Here is a 19,995-nt window from a genome sequence, read left to right on the forward strand (position 1 = left end):
TTGGTATGGGGAAATTGATGTGGGATTCTGTTTAATGTCCCATTTACAAAGCCTCCCGCTCTATTTCCAGATAAAAATGGGATGAAGGCCTTACATTGCAATGTTGTTGCTCAAGGACAACATTATTAATGTCTGTATCAAATTTCATCCACCCAATCCATCCAATAGTTGAGAAGTTTCACCAAAAAACTAAAATGCCAACCTCATGATTGTACCACAGTAAAGGTCAGAGTGATCACCAGGGTCACTAGGTTTCATCTCTTGGGCCCATGAAGGTCTGCACAAAAGTTCATGGCAATTATTCCAAAAGTTGTTCAGATATTTCAGTATCTGCAACTGGTGAAGCAACAAACCAAACAACACTAGCAACCCTTACAGACTGGTTTTGATGACCCACAGACCTTTGTGTTTAACTTGAAATCTAAAAAGGGTAAAAGCACGGACCACTGATGTCCCAAATCCCATCTATCCTACTCTAAAAGTAGATTGTCCAGCAAGACACATGCAGAACATTATGGAGTAATTTAAAAAGTAATTATTCAAACTGGTTTCTTATATCAAAACATTACTGAACACAAATATATTCACCCTATTGTTAACAGTAGATTATGGGGACATCCTGTATGCTCATGCTAATGCTACATGTGATGGCCGCACTTGCTACCACACAATTGAACTGAGGGTACTCCTCGTGTATTGGTTTGGATTTATATATACTTGAACCATCATATTAAGTTTATACATTTAGAAGGTAAAGAAAGGAAACAGCCATAGTTCATTTAAAATACTTTAGTTTGGTTGCCAGTACATTAGTTTCTAATTGTAGCGCGCACATTTAGTCATACTTATGTTTGTTTAACAGTTCTTGCCTGTGTTAATGTATATTTTTTGAGTTACCAGTGCTGCTGCGGCTGCTGCTGTTGTTGTTGTTGTTGTTGTTGTTGCTGCTGCTGCTGCTGCTGCTGCTGCTGCTGTTGTTGTTGTTGTTGTTGTTGTTGTTGTTGTTGTTGTTGCTGCTGCTGCTGCTGCTGCTGCTGCTGCTGCTGCTGCTGCTGCTGCTGCTGCTGCTGCTGCTGCTGCTGCTGCTGCTGCTGCTGCTGCTGCTGCTGCTGTTGTTGTTGTTGTTGTTGTTGTTGTTGTTGTTGTTGTTGTTGTTGTTGTTGTTGTTGTTGTTGCTGCTGCTGGTCATCTCCTCAGGCTGGGGCAAAGGATGCGGCCCTGCAAACAGACCTGTTCTATACAGGAAGAGGCTCATTGGACTGTACCATGGTCTACCACCTGTGAGGGGGAATTTAGTTCGGCATGTTGTGTCATGTATGTTAATTTATATCAATTAAGTACTTTTTTGGGTTTTTATTTTTTATTAATTGTTTGATTATTTACAATTAAAAAGACTGACCATGATATTGTGCTGTTTGGAAGTTTGTTAGTAGTATTTGTTTGTAGTTACCTCCTGTGTGTCAAATGGTCTGATCAGCCATTATATATGCTCCTTTGTGTGTTAAATTTGATTCATTCAGTTGAAGTTACGTTTGTCTAGTCTACTTTGTTGAGTTTGGTTTCTTTTGTTGACCTCTTTTATGGGCACTGAGAAATATGTTGTGTAAATTTCCTTTCACATTTTTGGATAAATAAACCCTTTTTTTGAAAATCCACCTGTGTTTCCCCTTGCCTGCCTGCTTGGTCTCTCACACTACACTTGGACTTCCACTGGACACTGTCTACCACAGTGCTATCTGATTTAATATTCAGGGCAACTGTATGCAACGGCCAAATTTTAGGACTTTGGTTGTTCCAACAACATCTGCAACATCCGTTTTATTTAGCCCTCAGTTGTCTTGATTCATGGCATAGTCAAAAAAAAAACCCAACCCCAGCCACCAATACAGTGGGCCTGCTTTTTTCATATCATAAATTGAGCAGCACACTGACAGGAAGTTGCATCCACAAACACCAACTACTACTGGCTATGAGTGACTGGTAATAAATCTATATGGAAACAGGTATAGCTGCTGCTTCAACAAGACCCACCCCCTCTGGTTCACACAGATGCAGCGGGGCTGTCACGTGAAGTTGCATTTGGTGCAGACCATGCATTTTACTATTATATTAATTGTTGTATGTTATTTTTGTTAAACATTGCCAAACTCTAATGGAATGTATCTTTGCGCTGTGTCCATGAAACTGGTCACACGTGCTTGTTCAGGTTAATGTCTGATTTGTATTTTATGATGTTATTTAGATAGTTATTTTGTAGGTGTTTTACCTCTTTCCATCCAGTCAGACCACTACAATGGCTAGAATTTTCATTACTCTTACCTTTGCAAAGGTTTTTCCCATTCCCTCCAAAATAATTTTCATACATTCCCTAGATTTTCCACTTAACTTAACACATAAATCCTGCTCTGGCAGCACAATCCAGCAGAAAGTGAGGTATTTGACAGCAGAAATATTTTTGTCAATACATATCAACCATTGTAATGTGAACTACAGCAGGTTATTCTTTCGGGTTTAGTGAGCCTCATTTTTTTGTGTTTAAAGGAAGGCAGGGAGGCAGAGTGGTGCTGATGTGTTGACGTATGGTGGGAGGCAGGAAGAGGCAGCTGCTGTTCATCTCCATGAGAGGAAGGCCACTCAAAGGATGAGTGGAGAGGGGCCTTGCAGAAGATCTGACTCAGAGAGAGTGGGGAGACATCAGGATATTATTAGGGAGGTGTGCCTGCTGCCCTGCTATTATGGCAAAAATAAATGGTTCTGCTGCTTTACACTGAAGGTACACCTGCCCCGTGTTGTTTCATAACGCACTACAAGCAAGGTGTAAAAGAGATTGGATGCTATTAAACCTATAACACCGATCAAATTATGGGCCTAATGACACGTTTGACTGTTGGGAAAGAGACAAAGGCCATCAGCGTGAAACCTGCTCACAGATGTAGATTAATGTAGCTGCTAGCCCTCAATGTGAGGAAGATTTAACAAAGTGAGGAATGTAGACCTGATCTATGTTTGACATTACTGTACTGTAGTTCATTCTGTCTTTGGTTACATTTTAGTATCCTGAAACAGTTATATTATATACTAATAAAAGACAACCAGCTGCAGGTCTGCATTTTTATTCTCTTGAATTCCTCGGCTGACTGAGGCCCTATAGACACATTATCTCAAGTGAAACAGCCACGCTGCACTTAATCTCTAGTTTAAATGCACTTAAATAAATGATTGAATGTATAGAGCTGGAACCGAAATGTCACTGATGAGCTCCTTTTTGAAGCTTTGTGTAAAACATAAAGGCAGAAACGAAAATGTTAATGAATTGTCTGAGGAGTAGAAGATCAGAGAAGCCAAACGAATTTCATATCACACCTAAAGACCTGGCATTTAATTAAAGTGGCCTGAAAAATGGCTGCCTGGTTGGCTGACAACAGTTTCTCTTGAAGCAAATTAAAGAAATCAATTACTGCCGTGTGAAAGTGTAATGCCAGCACGCTCAAGCCCCACAGCGCCACAATGAGACACCAGGCCAAAGGGAGAGGAGCGAGGAGGAGGGTGCCTCCACTGTGCCACATCTGACTGGCTCAGCTACAGAGTTTATCACGTCAACCTGTTACAGGCAACAGAGCCTGAAAGGGCCCACGCGCTGGAATGAAGCCGCAAATCAGCCTAGCAGCCTCCACAAGCCTAAGCCTCCTCCACTCTGCTCCCAGCTCTTACTCATTCTCTCACCTTCATTTTCCCTCTCTGTGTCTCCCTCAAACACACATCACAGACATATGCTACACTAAGCTAAGGTAATGCTACTTCCGGGCAATAAGTGCCATTTATTTTACTTTATTCTTACAACACTGACTATTACATGTAGTCATCAGTATTGGCCCCTCTGAATATCAACAGCGTTCCTTCCTGCCAACAGATTTCCCTTAAAGCCACAACTGCAAAACAATTCAATTCAAATATAAATTTATTAAGAACATGCGCGTGACCTTTCTGAACTTATGGACAATAGCGCCACCTTCAGGCCAACCTGTACGCGTCAGTTTGGTTCGATTCCTCAGGGTATAATAATCGAATAATCGTCGTGTGTCCAATCTAGGGATTTATTGACAATAGAAAATAGTTTAAAACTTTTTTGCACCATTTGCTGGAGGGAGAGTTATTACATACACTGTCACATTATTGCTGTTTCATTTTAATACAGTATATTATCATGTGTACACTGTACTGTTCAATCAGGTAGAACTCAGTGGCACCTTCTCTTAAGGTAATATCACTGTTATCAAATCAACATCAACGTGCATAACACATCCAGACTTTGTCCATGGGTAGAGACTGAAACTCAAGGTCAGTTTGAGTTTTAATTCAGTTTGATCTGTGCAGTGCTGACATAGACATTAGATACTTAACCTGACCGCTAGCTAGCAACAATAAGACCGGAGCGCTGTCACAAGCACTATCCTGTCAACCCGTGTTGACTGTATGTGAGTATGTGCTGTACTGGGACAGTGCACACATTCAAACAGACACAGACACACACACACATACTCTGCAGAGTTCTTCGGCTTCAGCGTGGCTGTTTGACAGGTGTGAAAGAGTCCTATCCTCGCAGCACCAGAGCCATTACTCTGCTGCACCAAGAATTCCCAACCCTGATTCAAGCCCTTTCCCCTCGCTGAAATCTGGTCTGTGTGCTGAGTCCGTGGGAATCAACAGTAGTGGGGATACGTCACATCAATCATTTTTATGTCCTGCCATTATGGATAAGCCGTTCATGTGAAATTGCCACCTACTACCACTGCATAAAGGGACCTACTTTACTACTACTTTCAAAATGTCAACCGGGCTGGCGTTTCTTAAGTTTCTTCCAAATGTAATTTGCTAAAGCAAAGTGCACCGATAAGCCACAAGACTAAAATCAATGACAGGTGGAGTGAATAATATTGATTGTCATTATGGGACATGTCAAGGGTTGAGATACGTTGGGCAGCAAATTAGTCAGGTGTAAAAGTTGATGTGTTAGAAACAGGAAAAACGGCCAAGCGTGAAGATCTGAGCCACATTGTGATGTCTGGGACAGACCATCTCCAAAACAACAGGTCTTGTGGGGTGTTCCCAGTATGCAGAGGTCAATAGTAATACCAATAATGATCCAAGGAAGCATCTCAACTCGACTGTGGAGCAATGGAAGAAGGTGGCCTGGTCTCATGGATCACATATTCAGCCGAGTGCTTTCCCTGTGGAAAAGATGGCACCAGGATGCACTATGGTAGTCTGATCCATGGATGTCATTACCTACAGGATTTGACTGCGACTCTGTGCCATAAACCAGAGGACACATTCAGAGGTCTTGTGGAGTCAGACAGGGGGACGTTAGACAGGTGTTGTGGGTGATCTGTGTAGTTACAATAACAGTAATTCAGATAAATCAGAAAATACAGCACACCTCCAGTGAAGTTTTCTTGTTGGTTGAAACTTTATGCTTCGACCTATCGTGCATCTAACTTGATAATAAGCCACTCATGCATATAAAAGTTTGTTTGCTCACAATTCAAAACACATCGATCTCGGTTCGCTGGCTTGAACTTGATGGTCTGCTTCCAGTCACAGCAGGGGAAGCAGGAGTTTGCCATTCAAACATCAAAGTGAGCAGAATACAGATGCAGTAAAGAAATAATTTTCACTCATAAAGGGATGTTTGCATTAAAGTAGTCTACATTTGATTTAAGATTTTGTGGTTAAAACCTATTTTAAACAACAATTTCACACAACTTGGAGACGTTAAGGACTACTGCATAAAGATTAGAGTACACACTTACATCCTTACATCCTACAGCAGTAAAACACTAACATTAAATCTGGATTACTGTAGATCTCAAGGCTATCATTTTAAACATGTCAACAATATGTCATTGAATAACTGAAAATCATCTGCACACATCAACAAGTCACAGGGCGGCAGAACTAGAGCCAACGTGACACATAATCAATTGCTACTCTTGTCTTTCTCTAATTCATTCGACTTTGGGGCAATATGTGGACGTCCAAATGCTTCTTTGTTTATAATAAATATATTTGTCTATCACCTTTTTTCAAATGCTGTGACGTTAGGAGAAGGTGCAGCTTGTACTGAAAAAACCTTTCTGTGTGTTTTCACGAGGGGACCCATTTATCAACCGAACTCATTTTTGTGTTCTTCTGACTAGATGGTTTATCCTGCAAGTACCCTGTATATAGCACATACTGTATGATTTTTCATTGACATTATGCAAGTTGTCTAGACTGAAAAAATAAAATAAATAAAGTAGCAGCATCAAGTGAGATAGAATCAATATCTTTATATTACAGGCACTTTAATATCTCAAGGGTGTTTAGCTGTTCAAAGGATACTGGAAAGACTGTACAGAAGGTCTAAAGAAAACTTGCATCAATTGCCTGTAATACCACGTTCTAGATTTGCGTTTTATATAACTGTACGGCTCAAGGATGATGGAGCTGTTTTGGTTTTCCATCTGGTGAAGGGCTCTGTAGTGGGTGTGTATGGGCAGCAGGGAGTGCTAAAGACAAAAACCTCACTTTTCTTTTTCATGAACATGTGAGAATCCCTGTGGAAATCCTGTGCAGGATTGAGAGGGTCAGATAAAGTTTGCTCGCCCCTCAAGTTCAGACTGGGTGTGTTTGATAAAGTTCTCAGAGCAGAGATCTGAGACATGCACCAGTCTCAGCAGTCCAAAACACATCTCCAAATCTTGCTGACACTGTACGGAGAGCATATAGAGTTAATATGAGAAAGCTAATGAATATGAATGAGGTAAATGAAAGCTGATGAATGTTAGCTCTTTATCTCCATAAAGATTAGACGATTCCCTTGAACTTTTGCCAAGGACATATACAGTACGATAAAAAACAAATGTGAAGAGTTAGCTTGTCTAGCAATTTGATGGACGTTGATCATCACAATACCGTGATATATGATGTCTGAGTGAGAAAGCTTAGTATGATCTGAGCTGAAAAACTGAGGAGGCTGAAGTCCATTTTTAATAGTTTGCCCACCGTCATAGCCATTGCAAAAAAAATCAATGCAGATTTTAAGAGATCTTTTAACAATATCCCGGGGTTAATATATACATTTTAGATATATTAAAATGAATATGTCTATTAGGATCTTTTCTTCCCGAGAGACTACTGCGGTGGCAAAGAGATATATACTCTAATTTTCCTCTTCATTTTCCTGGTGTCAGATCAATCATGAACCATCCCAATCCCAAGGTGAAACCCATCAAAATGTCATTTCCCCCATTGTCAATGATTCACTGGAAACTCCGACACACAGACAAGCAGGCAGACAAACAGAAAGACAGCATCAACAAGCAAGTAAGGGGGGAAACAAACAACCACGGTGCCCGGAGAGATTAATCTGCTTTACTGCCAGTCCTCGAGCACAAAACGAGGGGGGAAATTCACTGTGAACACAACTCCTAGCCGTAAAATCAGCTCATAAACATCATTAGGCTGCACGCAGAAAAGTGCTGAGATATAGTCCATCCAACCTACAAGATAAGATAAGTTGATGAAACTTTGCTCAGAAGCCGTTGCCTTCAAAAACCTGAGGTGAGATGTCAAGAGGTGGATCCACTTGTAAATAAGAGGGTTAGCGAGAGAGTAGAGTCAGTAAAGACCTGTGAAGTGTCCGTGTTCGCCATGCTGTGGACAGCGAGTCTCTGCCTCCTCTGGGTCTCATCCATCCTCAGTGCTCCAGTTAATAAAGAGAGACAGAAGTTGCTGCTCATCTCCTTCGATGGCTTCCGGTGGGATTACGACCGTGATGTGGACACACCAAACCTCGACAAAATGGCCAAGGATGGAGTCAAAGCCTTGTATGTCACACCTCCTTACCTCACCGTCACCAGCCCTACACACTTCACCCTCTTGACAGGTAAAGTGTTTCATTTTCTACAAACACTGTTTCCAGTTGACAGGGGATCTGCATATCATGGCAGAAAAAGAAAACTGCTCTGAGTTTACTTTGCAGGGATTGAAAAAAGCCATGGGAAAAGGGAATTAGTTTTAATTGAATGTCCCAGGGTCCAACAGCTTTTATAGCTGAGTAAGATGATTATGCTTGGATGAGTGAGGAAAGAATTCTCTGCTCCCTTTCTTATTTTGACTCTCAAATCATCAGTGCCAGCTAAAAGAAATTTAACTTGCTTGAAATTAAATTCCTCTAATCTCCAAAGTTGGTCGTAAGACCTTGTCCAAAAGCGTCAAGCCACTCAACCCGTTAAGTTGATAGAATTTTTAATGTGAATGTGTCACGCCATGAATAATGAGTGCAAGCAGACTGACAGTGATTCTCTTCTGTAGGCCGCTACATTGAGAATCACGGGGTAATCCACAACATGTGGTTCAACACAGCCACCACTGAGAAGAAGCCATACTATCCGACTCAGTTTGTGAATGACTGGTGGGACAATGGCACTCTGCCTATCTGGATCACAGCGCAGAGACAGGTCTGTGCAGCATGATTTCCATCTTATCACTGTGAGAGACTGTTTTGCTGTTTACAGCACTAGAAACCATTTCTCTTGACAAAACACCTCTGAAAGCTTGCTGAATGATTTCAGGTAAATCACTGCAGTTGTATCACAAATTACCTTGCAGGTACAGATGCTAACTGCATGCAAATGACAGCTGATGTGATGTTGCCTAGAAAGCTTTGAGAAATCTTTTTTTTTTTTTTAAATCCACCAACTACTGATTTGATTTCCTTGTACAGGATGTTGACCCAGCATATAGAGAGATGAGCCCTTGGGGTGCTTGTAAGCAGTCAAGTACATGTGTCATATGTGTGTGATGTTAATGTGGGCTCTTATTCCTACTCTTCCAGGGCCTAAAAGCTGGCTCTCTTCACTTTCCTGGCACAGCTTCCAGTTACCAGGGACAGGTTGCTATGGTACGGGAAATAGAGCCACCGCTCTACAACTATAAGAACGAGACTGTTTGGCAAGACAACACAGATAAGGTGATGGGCTGGTTTAAATACCAGGATCTGGACTTTGTGTCAATGTACTTTGGTGAACCAGATGGCACAGGCCACAAATATGGCCCAGACTCCCCAGAGCGCCGAGAGATGGTCAAGCAAGTTGACCGAACTGTGGGCTACATTCGACAGTCGGCTGAACTACACGGGCTGGATAATAGCCTGAACATCATCATCACAGCTGACCACGGCATGTCCACAGTGTACCGCAACAATCAAGTAGAGGCGATCACCTTGTACAAGATCCCTGGCTTCTCATTCAAAGACCTGTCCTTCCACCTGGTCGACTATGGACCCTCTGGAATGCTGCTGCCAAAACCGGGTTTACTCGAGAAGGTTTACAACGCCTTGAAAGGGGCCCATCCACACCTCCATGTGTACAAGAAAGAGGAGATGCCAGCACGGCTCCACTTTGCCAAAAATGATCGTATCCTCCCCATCATTTTATGGGCCGACCCTGGTTACGTGATCAATGGGGTGCGTTGAAAGATGGAGTCAAATGTTAAATAGACCTGTTTCACTGTAGGCAGCAATTACAGAAATACAACTGCTTAACGTTATCCAATAACTAAGAGGCCATAGAGTGACCACTGACTTATGTTTGGGCAAAAGCAAGCGAAGTTTAAAACCACAGAGGGACGTGCAAGAACAATGCTCTGCCCACGCAAAGTCCTGATTTATCCTTTAAAGTAACAGTTACCTCAGGTTAACATTTGTGCCTATTATCATGCAGTACTGGTTACTCATTAGCAGCAGTAAGGCATTTACAAGATAATCACCTGGTTTATGTCCATAAAGATATCAAATGAAAAGTGCTGTCATACTGATAAACACAAGTGGCACGATAAATAATCTGCATGTCACCTGCTTTAATAGATACATTTCCTGAAATCTGGACTACAGAGAGACGAAGTTTATTTTAAATACAAAAATTACATTTGGCTATTATGGAACGTTGACACTAGACTTTTAATTCCATCCAGAAACAAGGGGTTAAATTCTAATCTTAGTACATTACAATTTTAATCAAGTGCATTTGCACGTCCTCGGGATAATCCAGGCCTGGCTGATGACATGCAGTGCTCTCAAATGCTTCATGAAGCTATTCATGCCACAAAATTCCAAATTAGCATTTTCATTTGGCTCTACACTTACTCAGTCACTCCACTGTGCGGCAACTTTGCAGCTGAGAGCGTCAGTCGGTTCTGAGAACCATTGAGTCATGGCTTTATTTAAAGAGAAAATGATCAAAATCGCAAAATGGTTCCAAACGATAAATATGATATTTATTTATAATATAATCAAAATCAGATCGACATGTAAAACTGGTTATCTAAATTACAACCTAACATAGCTATTACTCTATTTTATCCACTTTCACTCCTTTTAGTTTAAACCCAGATGAGAATAACCACACTGAGCCCAATATAACCAAGAATTCCACATAATATATACAGTATAATATACATATTCTGACATATGAGATAAATAACATTTTGTTAACATGAAACTTGACACTATACTATTAAAATAACATAGGAATGTGCCATACAAGTTCTTTCTGAAACCAGAATTTTAGACATGGATTAAAACTCCCCCTCAGTCACTTGTTTTTTCGATGGCAGCAGTTACAAAGAGCAAACACCAGCTTAAGATTACAGTATGGAAACAATTCTTTCACTTGGCCAATACCTCCCTCTGCTGACTAAATAATAGTAGGCCGAGAAAGTGTGAAACCTGCTGCTGATAAGGTCAGATAAGGTGGCTGGTAAACATTAAAGTACAACTGAATCTAATAAACTGGATCATGCAAGTTGTGTTTCTCACCCCCTGTGTATCTTTGCAGTATTTTCCAGTTCAGTCCAACAAGGGAGAGCATGGCTTTGACAATGAGAACATGGATATGAAGCCTTTCTTCAGGGCAGTGGGTCCAGCATTTCGTAGGAACTTAGAGGTGGAGCCTTTTGAGACTGTAAACATCTACCCCTTGATGTGTCACATCCTGGGCATCCAGCCGGAGGTCAACGACGGCCACCTGACCGCCACCAAACACATGCTGGTTACTAGCGAAGCTCCTCAGGGTGAGCTTACATCACACTAATGAGTCTCTCTCCATGGCCTTGAAAGTGTGTCACTCCAACACCTGCTCCTTCATTACTAGGCCATTCATCCATCAATTCTGACTTCACATTATGTCCAATACAGACATAGCGCTACTGTAGGTTAAGGCTGGAAAGCAGATCAGCTCAAAGAGAGAGTAGACAGAGAGAAGAAAGGAGGTTTCAGATCTGATGCCAAGTGTCTGGTGTTAAATAGTTAAACAACCATAAAGGCAATAATCTGTAGTCTAGTCTTACTGTTTAGAATTTGATTTCCATTCAAGCATTAGTGATATTCACTCAGCTTTGAGGGTCTGCTTCTCCCATTTAGAAAGAGGCATGTAAACCAGGACAGGTCACCATCACATTCTGCCTACACCCAAAGTCGCTTAGTTCCCTGCTACAAGACTCTAATGGCATTGATCATTATGTTTTACAGTAAACACAGAGGTCTTGTAGAGCACAAAGAAGAGAACATATAGAAAAATGTAGTTACTGTGCTCAATGGCTTATAAATGTTGCTGTTCTAGCACCATCCTGTGGATACAGCACTTTGTTGTAAGTTTTGCAGGTACTTTCAGGGAAACAGCTGAGGAACAGTATGCTCTACTCTAAAGCCAGCCTCTGGAAAAACTGGCACAAATGTTTTTTCTGTTCTCTTTTTCTATCTCAGGTGGTTTAAATATGACACAAAACGTCATCATTGGACTGGCTGCGGTGGCTGGATTTTTAGCTGTCCTTTTTATAGTTGCGATGTCCCACAGAGTTCTCAAAAAACGCAAGAATAAACGGTAATAATGGAGTCAATTCAAACTTTTATGTACAATAATTACTGTTGGTCCCCTGTAGAGTCAACAACAATAAAACAATAATATTTGTTAGTGTGTCACAATACATTACAGCATATGTATTTCTCTGTTTGTTTGTTTTTTTTTTTCAGATCACAAAGTTCAAAAGATCTTCCAGAAAAAGAAAATGTAAAACAAACAGCATTTTGATCATCACACTGAATCCGACTGGCCGAATCTCATTCCATGTGAGGAACTGCAAGGAACAAAAAACACACAGTTGTGTAAATCTATTTACATATGGAAAACACAAATTAGCATTGTTGTAAAAAAAATAAAAACCAACAGGCTCTCAGGTTGTTTCTTTTGTTTAGTCTTTTATTGAATTCTGTGATGAAGTATGTTAACAAATCTCAGACTATTAGGCTATATGTTTATTTGCACACTTGCATGTATGAATAAATATAAATACCATTACTCATGATTATGCTTAAAACTGAGGGTGATTGTTAGCTGCATTGAATGTGTGCATGCTCACAGGCCATAAAACAACATGAAATAAACTTTCTTACCTTCCAATGGCCATCCACTGTTTTAAAAACCACAAACAGTAAAAAAAGAAGGCGACATAAAATATGTTGAGTGCAAACAGGTAATCACATTAATAATAAAAAGGAATAAAATGAGATTTAAAAAAGCCTTTGTCCACAAATTGATTTGGAGATCTGCTTAGAGAAGATTTGCCTCTAGTTTCACTTACAATACAACAAGAGAGCATGTTGCGAGCAGCAGACGGTGTCCGCCAAGGGACATATTTGTGCAACCATAGTCTCAGTTGCGCGCCTCTCACCGTGTGATAGTGTCAAGCTACACACGGAAACCCACAGCTTCCGGTTACAGCTTTCAAAATAGAACTACGCGTTTTTACTTCCAGACTTGTATTTCGATTACTCAAACAGTAAACATTACTTTAAATGGAGCTAGTATAATTGTACATTTTCTACTGTACTAGTAGAGACCATTTATTTTATTTGTAACGTGCATTATTAACCTCTGGCCAGGGACAACATATGGAAACAATCTTTCTATGTTAACTCATTTGAAACATAAAAAATTAGGCTATTTAAAATAAATCTATAATTAGAGTAGATTAGCTAATAAATCTACCTCATCGCTCGTGTTTATCATTTCAACGCAGACGTGCTTGTAAGTTAGATGTCATCTGTTTCATACAGCCTCCTCAGTTCAGCTCAATCGTTATTGCGCATCAGGAGGTTTATTTTGAAGGCGAGGCGCTGAACCTCCGGTGGAGGACGTGCGGGCTGTGATTGGCTGCCCGCGGCGTGCGTGCGTGCGTGCGTGTGCGCGTGGGGAAAGGAGTCTTCTTCGGGGCGAAGGCAGACATGGAGGAGCTGAGCGCCGTGGGAGAGCAGGTCTTTGATGCCGAGTGCATTTTGAACAAGCGCTTAAGAAAGGTCAGAGCTGTGAAAACATTGCCACTCTTCCTTTTTTTTTTTCCCCCAGGCGTCTCTTTGTCTTCTCTGGCGGCCGTTCACCAAACACTGTTGCTCTGCTGTGTTTTCTCGTAGGGAAAGTTGGAGTTTCTCGTCAAGTGGAGGGGATGGTCGTCCAAGTAAGTAGCCCCGCCGCTGCTCGGCTCGAAACAATGAAAACAACAACAGCAGCGTGTCGCTTGTTGCTTTCGCTAAAGCTGCTCGTTCAAGCTTGGCTAGAAAAAAAACTAACAAAAAAAAAACCAAAAACAAAACCCAGCTCCAACCACACAGACGACGGGATGTTGTTTAGGTTTTGCCCTCGTTGTGGTGCCTTTACGTGTCCTTTCTTTTGTTCGGAATCCTTCAAAATACGAGAAGTTTAGCGGTAAAAACCCAAGCTGCTACTTTGGTTTATTACATCTTTTTTTTTTTTTATTTGTTTGTTTCACGTCTCTGCTTGATCGCATATTCATAGGGTTTAATTCATTTTAGGAGCCACTTAAAACAACTTATTTTGTATTTGTGTGTGTGTGTGTGTAGGAGAGAGAGAGAAAGAGAAACGCCAACTCGGAAGTCAATGATGGAATAAAACCTGACAATTTGATCTTTGCACTTATTTATATCGTGGTGTTTTCGTTACATAACCCAGAGCCTCTGTAGCTTGATTGTGGTTTTATCCAGACCTGATGCTGCTGCATTCATTTCTCGTCACTTGCCCTTTCTGCTCACTCCACATTGTTGCTGTAATCCACCATCAATGCACACTATCGCCTGCCAGCTCCATGGCTTTCTCATGGAGCCACATCCATTGTGTGTGTGTGTGTGTGTGTGTTGTGAAAGGGTGGGGGTTGATTATTTTAATGGTGCCTGCTGATCAGAGGAGGCTATTCAAAAACAAGATTCAAGGTGCAAAAAACTTTATTAATCTCAGAGGGAATTAGTTTTGTTTTGTTACAGTTGCTCTCAACTCGGACATAAAGTAAAGGAACCACACTACACAACCACACAATATACAGTGTATATACACAGTATGTAAGATGGATGAAGTCATGAGGAGAAATGTTGTCCTAACACGCATGTAGTTCAGATCACTTCAGAAAAACTGCAATAAAACAGTCTGTTTTGTGTATCTGCAGTAAATGATGCAAGTAGGTAAATTTACAAAGTTACTTTTCCAATCTGAGCAACACTTCATGCTGTGCTGTAACCAAACAGAAGCATTTTCTAAGATGGTCTTCCTTATTGGTTTGTGCATGATTTGCTTCAGATTTTGCTGCTGGAGACACATGTTTTGTTGTTGTTGTTGTTCTGGACTACACATCTTTTCATGTGATGTCCTAAGGATATTTCAGGCCTTAAGTAAATTCTATTTAGTGTGTGATATTAATGAATGAGCTGAATCCTCTGCTGTCTTTGAATGGAGAGCGGTGGGTGTACCACTCGCTGCATGAAGTGGACATTTACAAAGTGTTCAGACATGGTCCAGACAGAGCTCTCCAAGATTTCCAATAACAATTCACATCGGTTCAGTCTTGCTTCTTTATTTTGAAGCATAGCGTGTAAAACTCTTTGTCTTTTTTTTTCTTCAAGGCACAACAGCTGGGAGCCTCAAGAAAACATCCTTGACCCAAGACTACTGGCTGCTTTCAACAAAAAGTGAGTGTCATCTTGACTCTTAACACACAAGTCTTTGTGTGTTAAGAGAATCCATAGGTTGTCATTTTGACCATGCTCTTAATTTCTATGTCGGACAGAAGAACAGTCTCACGTTGTAACTATAGAGAAGATTTAATTAGACATAGCTGTAATTCCAGTAATATTTCAGAGATTCCATATTGATCCATATTTGATATAGAGTGTGTTGTATATTTATTGATATCAAATCATGTGGAAAGTATCATAACATATGGTGTTGATGGTTTCTAGATCCTGGCTTGAAAAACTCCAAGCTCCCAGTTGACTGCCAGGAGTTATTTCTTATAGAAGTTACATTACATAATATATATTAAAATTGTAGGGCTTATAGAAGGTATAGGTCAGTGCTTCTGTTTATATAGTAAATGGTAATGTTTTGCAGACAAACTATTTTATTGTCTCTAAGCTTTTTAGGAGTATACTTTAATCAAATTACCAACGAATGCTGCAAAAATTTTGTCAGTTTACAATATTGGATGTGATGCCTGGTCTGTTAACAAGTTTAAGGGAATTTGGGCAGTAATTTCAGCAAATCTCTTCATAAAGTACATTTGCATTGAATTGCCTGCAAGGTTAATAAGGCAGCTCGTTCCATCTCTGATACACAGGTGGTAATTTTGGTTACTTTATATATATTTATATAGATGATAGACAGATAATCACTTGTTAGTATGTAATATAACATTTGATGTTTGAGTTTGTAGCAGGAGGGAGGTGTGGCTGTGTTTTCAGTAAGTTAGCAGGAAAAAGGCAACACCCCGAACTCCTTATTTGGAGTGGCACTCAAATTGGATCCATAGGAAACTTCACTACGTCCTGTAGTTAATTGATACTAAGCATTTGTTCAAATCTAATTATTGCAGAGAGCAAGAAAAGGAGCTTCTGATGCGTAAGAGAGGGAAAAGGCCAAGAGGACGGCCGCGGAAAATCCTTGTAAGTACAATTCAATGCACAACATCCATCTTTGATGGCTTAGAACAGTGTTTAATATTTCTATTTGTTTGTTTGTTTTTAGGATAATGTGCCTGAAGTTTCAAAGTCGAGCAGCTCTTCATCTGGCTCATCGTCATCCTCAGACTCAGACTCCACATCCTCCTGCTCCTCCTCTTCCTCCTCATCAGACGACGATGACGACGACAGTAACATAAAACAGGCAAATCCAAGTGTCAGAACCAGGGACCTTCATCCTGTCCCTCAAAAGAAGGCACAGATCGTCATGGCAAAACAGGAGCCGCCAAAAAAACGAAGCAAGAAACCTCTGCCCCCTGAAGTGAAGGAACTTCAGCAGAACAAGGGTCTTCGCAAAGTCCTGAAGACATCCAAAGAGACAGATCTTCCGGGAGCAATAAAGAAACCCGTTCACCCAGCAAGCTTCACCTTCATGGGTTTCCATCGGAGTTCAGCCAAAGATACAGTAGGAGGCCAGAACAGGAGCTTCCTGTCTCAGGGTGGGGCTGTGGGATCGAGTAGGTCAGTCCAACCTGCCTCCCTGGGCCTGAATAAACCCAGTCAGAACAGGAATGTTACTGAGGGTAAAATATCCGTTTCCAATACGAGCAGCGGGGCAAGTCTGGATTTGAAAGCAGCTGCTAGTAAATCAAAAGGGGTAGCAGCATTGAATTTGAATACATCTAAACACCACATTCAAGGAACCACTCAGCATACACTAAGCTCCCCCAATGGACAAAAGAAACCTCAGGCCCCTGTGTCAACACTGCAGCGGATACCCAGTACTAAAGCGCTGGCTTCCTTGCCATCTAAGAACACCTCCTCCAATCATGGTTTAGGCCTTCAGCCGCTCAACCTTCAGAACAAATCAGTGCAAAGCAGCAACACTTCTGGAAGTGGCACTACTCCACTGTCGAGCGGCGCCAAGAAAACCGCCGTCACACAAAATCAAGAGTATAATCCTAAAAGTCCCACTATCCCTGGGAAACCACAGATCAGAAAGAACCAGGCTGGAGCAGACAAGATGAAGGAGGCAACTGAAATCCAGACCTCCAGAGTGCAAGACAGGCTCGAGAAGAGCAGAGTGCATAAATCCACAGACATCCAGAGCCAGCAGGAGAGATTGGCCCCCAAAGATGGCAGCAAGAAATCCAAAATGAACGACATGAGCACAGGTGAGGAGGAAAGCAGCTCAGACTCAGACCAGGATTTTTCCTACAATGAACAAGATGCCTCTGTAGCGGTGCAGAACCAGGACTGGAAGCCCACGCGGAGTCTGATAGAACATGTGTTTGTAACGGATGTCACTGCTAATCTAGTTACTGTCACAGTCAAGGAGTCGCCAACCAGTGTGGGCTTTTTCAGCATCCGCAACTACTGACAGGGTTCAAGACATTGCAAGCCAGCAGGCATAGAAGCAAACGGAGGATTTGAGGTCTGAAGGAACTGAAGAAACCTTTTGAATTCCCGTAGAGTGCTTCAGAGAATGGATGTGAATTTGGTCTTACTTTTTTAAAGTTGGGACCAATTTTTAGGTTAAAAAGAAAAGAATAATATAACCAAGCATTGGCTGTCGATTATTTATTTGCCCATTTTTACACATTGTTCAAGAAACGGCAGCGTTGGAAGGTCGGTAGCCATGAAGAAAAGAATGGCTGCATTTTCTCACCTGGTGATTTCTAGGAAACGATCTTTGCAGTTTCGTTGAGTATATATTTAGTTACTAGGGTCCTAGGAACAAACTCTAATTCCCCAGTGTAGGTTACTGAATCTATGCTATACTATAGGCTTCCATACATTCATTCACACCTGTTCTGTGTTTCTATGTTGATAACTTTATCTGTTATAACATAAGATCATGTTGACAATAGGAATAGTGTACCCTTCAGGCCAGAGCAGACATGGGTAGCAGACTTTTAGCTCATTTGCCAGCATTGTGAATCCATAACAATCACTAGCTAATGTAAACCAGTTTTTAATTATTAGTATAGGTGAATACTTTTTAATGTTCATGAATTAGCTACCTCTGTTTTTCTATGCAACAGTGTTTGCTGCATAGGTATATTCATTTCTCTTGGGATAGGAAAGCCTTTCCCCCCTAGGGTATAGCGTCATTGTGTCCATGTAATTTTTTTTTTTCTACAGCTCTAATGTATTGGACTCTAATGCTGTATATAAACTTGCATTAGTACCAGTGACCAGCAGACAACAGCTTCACTTCTGTGGAATGACGCTCCATAAGGACGGGGTCCATACGGTGTTGACCTGTGCGCACCATTACCACCCCAAAAAAGAAGCTTCATTCCACAGCGCAGCCACTTTATCAGCGCCGGTTCCCAAATGGCTCGAAACAGGCGCGGGAGGCTGGGCAGATACCGTATCTGTGCTCACCCGAGTGCGCTCAGATAAGACACGGCCGCAGCTGAGGTTTCGCTCTCCTGGCTTTGCTTCAGCCTTGTTCTTCGATCTTCTCGTCGTCTTTGTAGTTAATACGAGCAAAAATGAGTGCAAGGCCACGTGTTGACGTGGTGGGATGATTGTGGACAGTACACCTGACACTTATGTCAGAGCTTCCCATGAACTTTGGACATTGCTGAAGTCGGTTGCTTTTCCAACCACTGAGGGAGGGGTTGGGTGTAGACAAAGCTCCACGATAAACTGCTCAGCATTGTTTGGTGTTTTATTGTCTGTTGCTACTGGCGTTTCAAAATGTCTCACACCGAAACACCAGCTCTTTTTCTTTTTTTATTTTTTTGTTTTTTTTACTTGCAGCTGCAGACATCTCATTTCATGCGCTTGCATGGCTTCAGGAGCTGCCGGCACGGCCTCACAGAGGGGGAGAAAAAAAAAAAAAAGGTCTTTATCTGATGTAACGGAAAAGAAACCACAACAATGTGCGCTACTTTCTGCTCCCTTGAGAGGAGTTCAGCAACAAAGCACTTCGACTGAACTCTTCTGTGTAATCCTGCTCTGCAGACTGTGCCTTTCTTTCTCTGAAAGACTGAACACAAAGGCATTACCCCAAAGATAGCTAGAATTTCAGGTTGCTCAATAAAGGAGGACCCCTAGAGCACAGCTCGGAGACTATACTTTTCCTATTTTCTTGTCCGTATTGTTTTGAAACAAGAAAGAGTCCTCGCTAATATATAGAATAGACACATATTTGAAAAATGAGAGTGGTTTAGGTTCAAGTTAGAGACGTTGTTGTTTCCATTCAGGATCTCCAACGTTCTCCTACATGTCGCAGGTAAAACAGCCAACAGCGTTTTAGCGTCTTCGTGCCAATACTAAGTGAAAGAAATGCATTAGGCAGTAAGATTAGTCTAGGCTCAAGTTAAAGGTCACCACCACAGTGTGCTAGGTTATGGGGTAATGCAAGGTGTTTATATAAAAAAATATATTTTTGATTCTTTTTTTTTTTTACTGTATCTGTGTTTTTTAATTAATGAAAAGAAAGAACTTTGTATACATGTTTTCCTTTTTTTTTTTTTTTTTTTTTTTTTTTAGATCTACTAACCCTTTAAGACTGAATGTTCTCCTTTTATACTATTTATTTCAAATTAAGAGCCTTTCACTGTAGGATAGTGTCATCAGTCCTTGTATTGTGCTGCTTGTCAAAGTGACTAATAAACGGTACAACTTTTAAGTCTGATTCCAGCTTCTCCAGTGTGACTGAGGAGCCGCTTTTCTTACTTTTACATCACGGTAAATCTGTTTCGTTTGGTCTTTCATAGTATGCCGTGAACATTGTATGCAGATTTTTTTTTTTCAATGTTGTTAGTACATTCACCAGAGTGAGATGTCAACTTCTGTCATTATCTTTCACTAAGTAACAGTAACACATCCAGTCTGTAGACTCTTCATCACATGAAAGATGGTGCCTCATGGATAAATGTCTTTTAACAGCCACTAGGTGGTGCTATTGTACTTGAAGGTAA

At 41.1% G+C, this 19,995-nt stretch overlaps 2 protein-coding genes across 3 annotated transcripts; both read left to right on the plus strand.

Moving 5' to 3' along the window:
- The first annotated feature begins 7,662 nt into the window (after positions 1 to 7,662).
- LOC113158346 (ectonucleotide pyrophosphatase/phosphodiesterase family member 7-like) lies at positions 7,663 to 12,128 on the plus strand. 2 transcript variants are annotated; one of them, XM_026354209.1, is made up of 6 exons: positions 7,663 to 7,927; positions 8,356 to 8,501; positions 8,879 to 9,508; positions 10,878 to 11,112; positions 11,804 to 11,921; positions 12,071 to 12,128. In XM_026354209.1, the coding sequence occupies exons 1-6, from the start codon at positions 7,693 to 7,695 to the stop codon at positions 12,126 to 12,128; spliced, it is 1,422 nt and encodes a 473-aa protein (XP_026209994.1). In that variant the 5' UTR covers positions 7,663 to 7,692. The 2 variants fall into 2 exon arrangements, with proteins under 2 accessions (XP_026209994.1, XP_026209985.1); XM_026354200.1 differs by having other exon boundaries at positions 7,693 to 7,927; positions 10,878 to 11,128; positions 11,808 to 11,921.
- An 894-nt stretch (positions 12,129 to 13,022) lies between these two features.
- cbx2 (chromobox homolog 2 (Drosophila Pc class)) lies at positions 13,023 to 19,491 on the plus strand. Its single transcript, XM_026354129.1, has 5 exons — positions 13,023 to 13,393; positions 13,508 to 13,551; positions 15,005 to 15,070; positions 15,973 to 16,042; positions 16,125 to 19,491. Exons 1-5 carry the CDS (start codon positions 13,322 to 13,324, stop codon positions 17,436 to 17,438), a joined length of 1,566 nt encoding a protein of 521 aa, XP_026209914.1. The 5' UTR covers positions 13,023 to 13,321; the 3' UTR covers positions 17,439 to 19,491.
- Positions 19,492 to 19,995: the final 504 nt, after the last annotated feature.

The sequence above is a fragment of the Anabas testudineus genome, chromosome 8, assembly GCF_900324465.2.
Source record: "Anabas testudineus chromosome 8, fAnaTes1.2, whole genome shotgun sequence".
In the NCBI taxonomy this organism is placed as follows: Eukaryota; Metazoa; Chordata; class Actinopteri; order Anabantiformes; family Anabantidae; genus Anabas; species Anabas testudineus.

Coding starts and splice junctions, on each gene's coding strand:
- LOC113158346 (XM_026354200.1), top strand. CDS start 7,693: ATGCTGTGGACAGCGAGTCTCTGCCTCCTCTGGGTCTCATCCATCCTC. Junction 8,502..8,878: donor GGATCACAGCGCAGAGACAG/GTCTGTGCAGCA, acceptor CTACTCTTCCAG/GGCCTAAAAGCTGGCTCTCT. Junction 11,129..11,807: donor CAGGGTGAGCTTACATCACA/CTAATGAGTCTC, acceptor TATCTCAGGTGG/TTTAAATATGACACAAAACG.
- cbx2 (XM_026354129.1), top strand. CDS start 13,322: ATGGAGGAGCTGAGCGCCGTGGGAGAGCAGGTCTTTGATGCCGAGTGC. Junction 13,552..15,004: donor TGGAGGGGATGGTCGTCCAA/GTAAGTAGCCCC, acceptor TTTTTCTTCAAG/GCACAACAGCTGGGAGCCTC. Junction 16,043..16,124: donor GACGGCCGCGGAAAATCCTT/GTAAGTACAATT, acceptor GTTTGTTTTTAG/GATAATGTGCCTGAAGTTTC.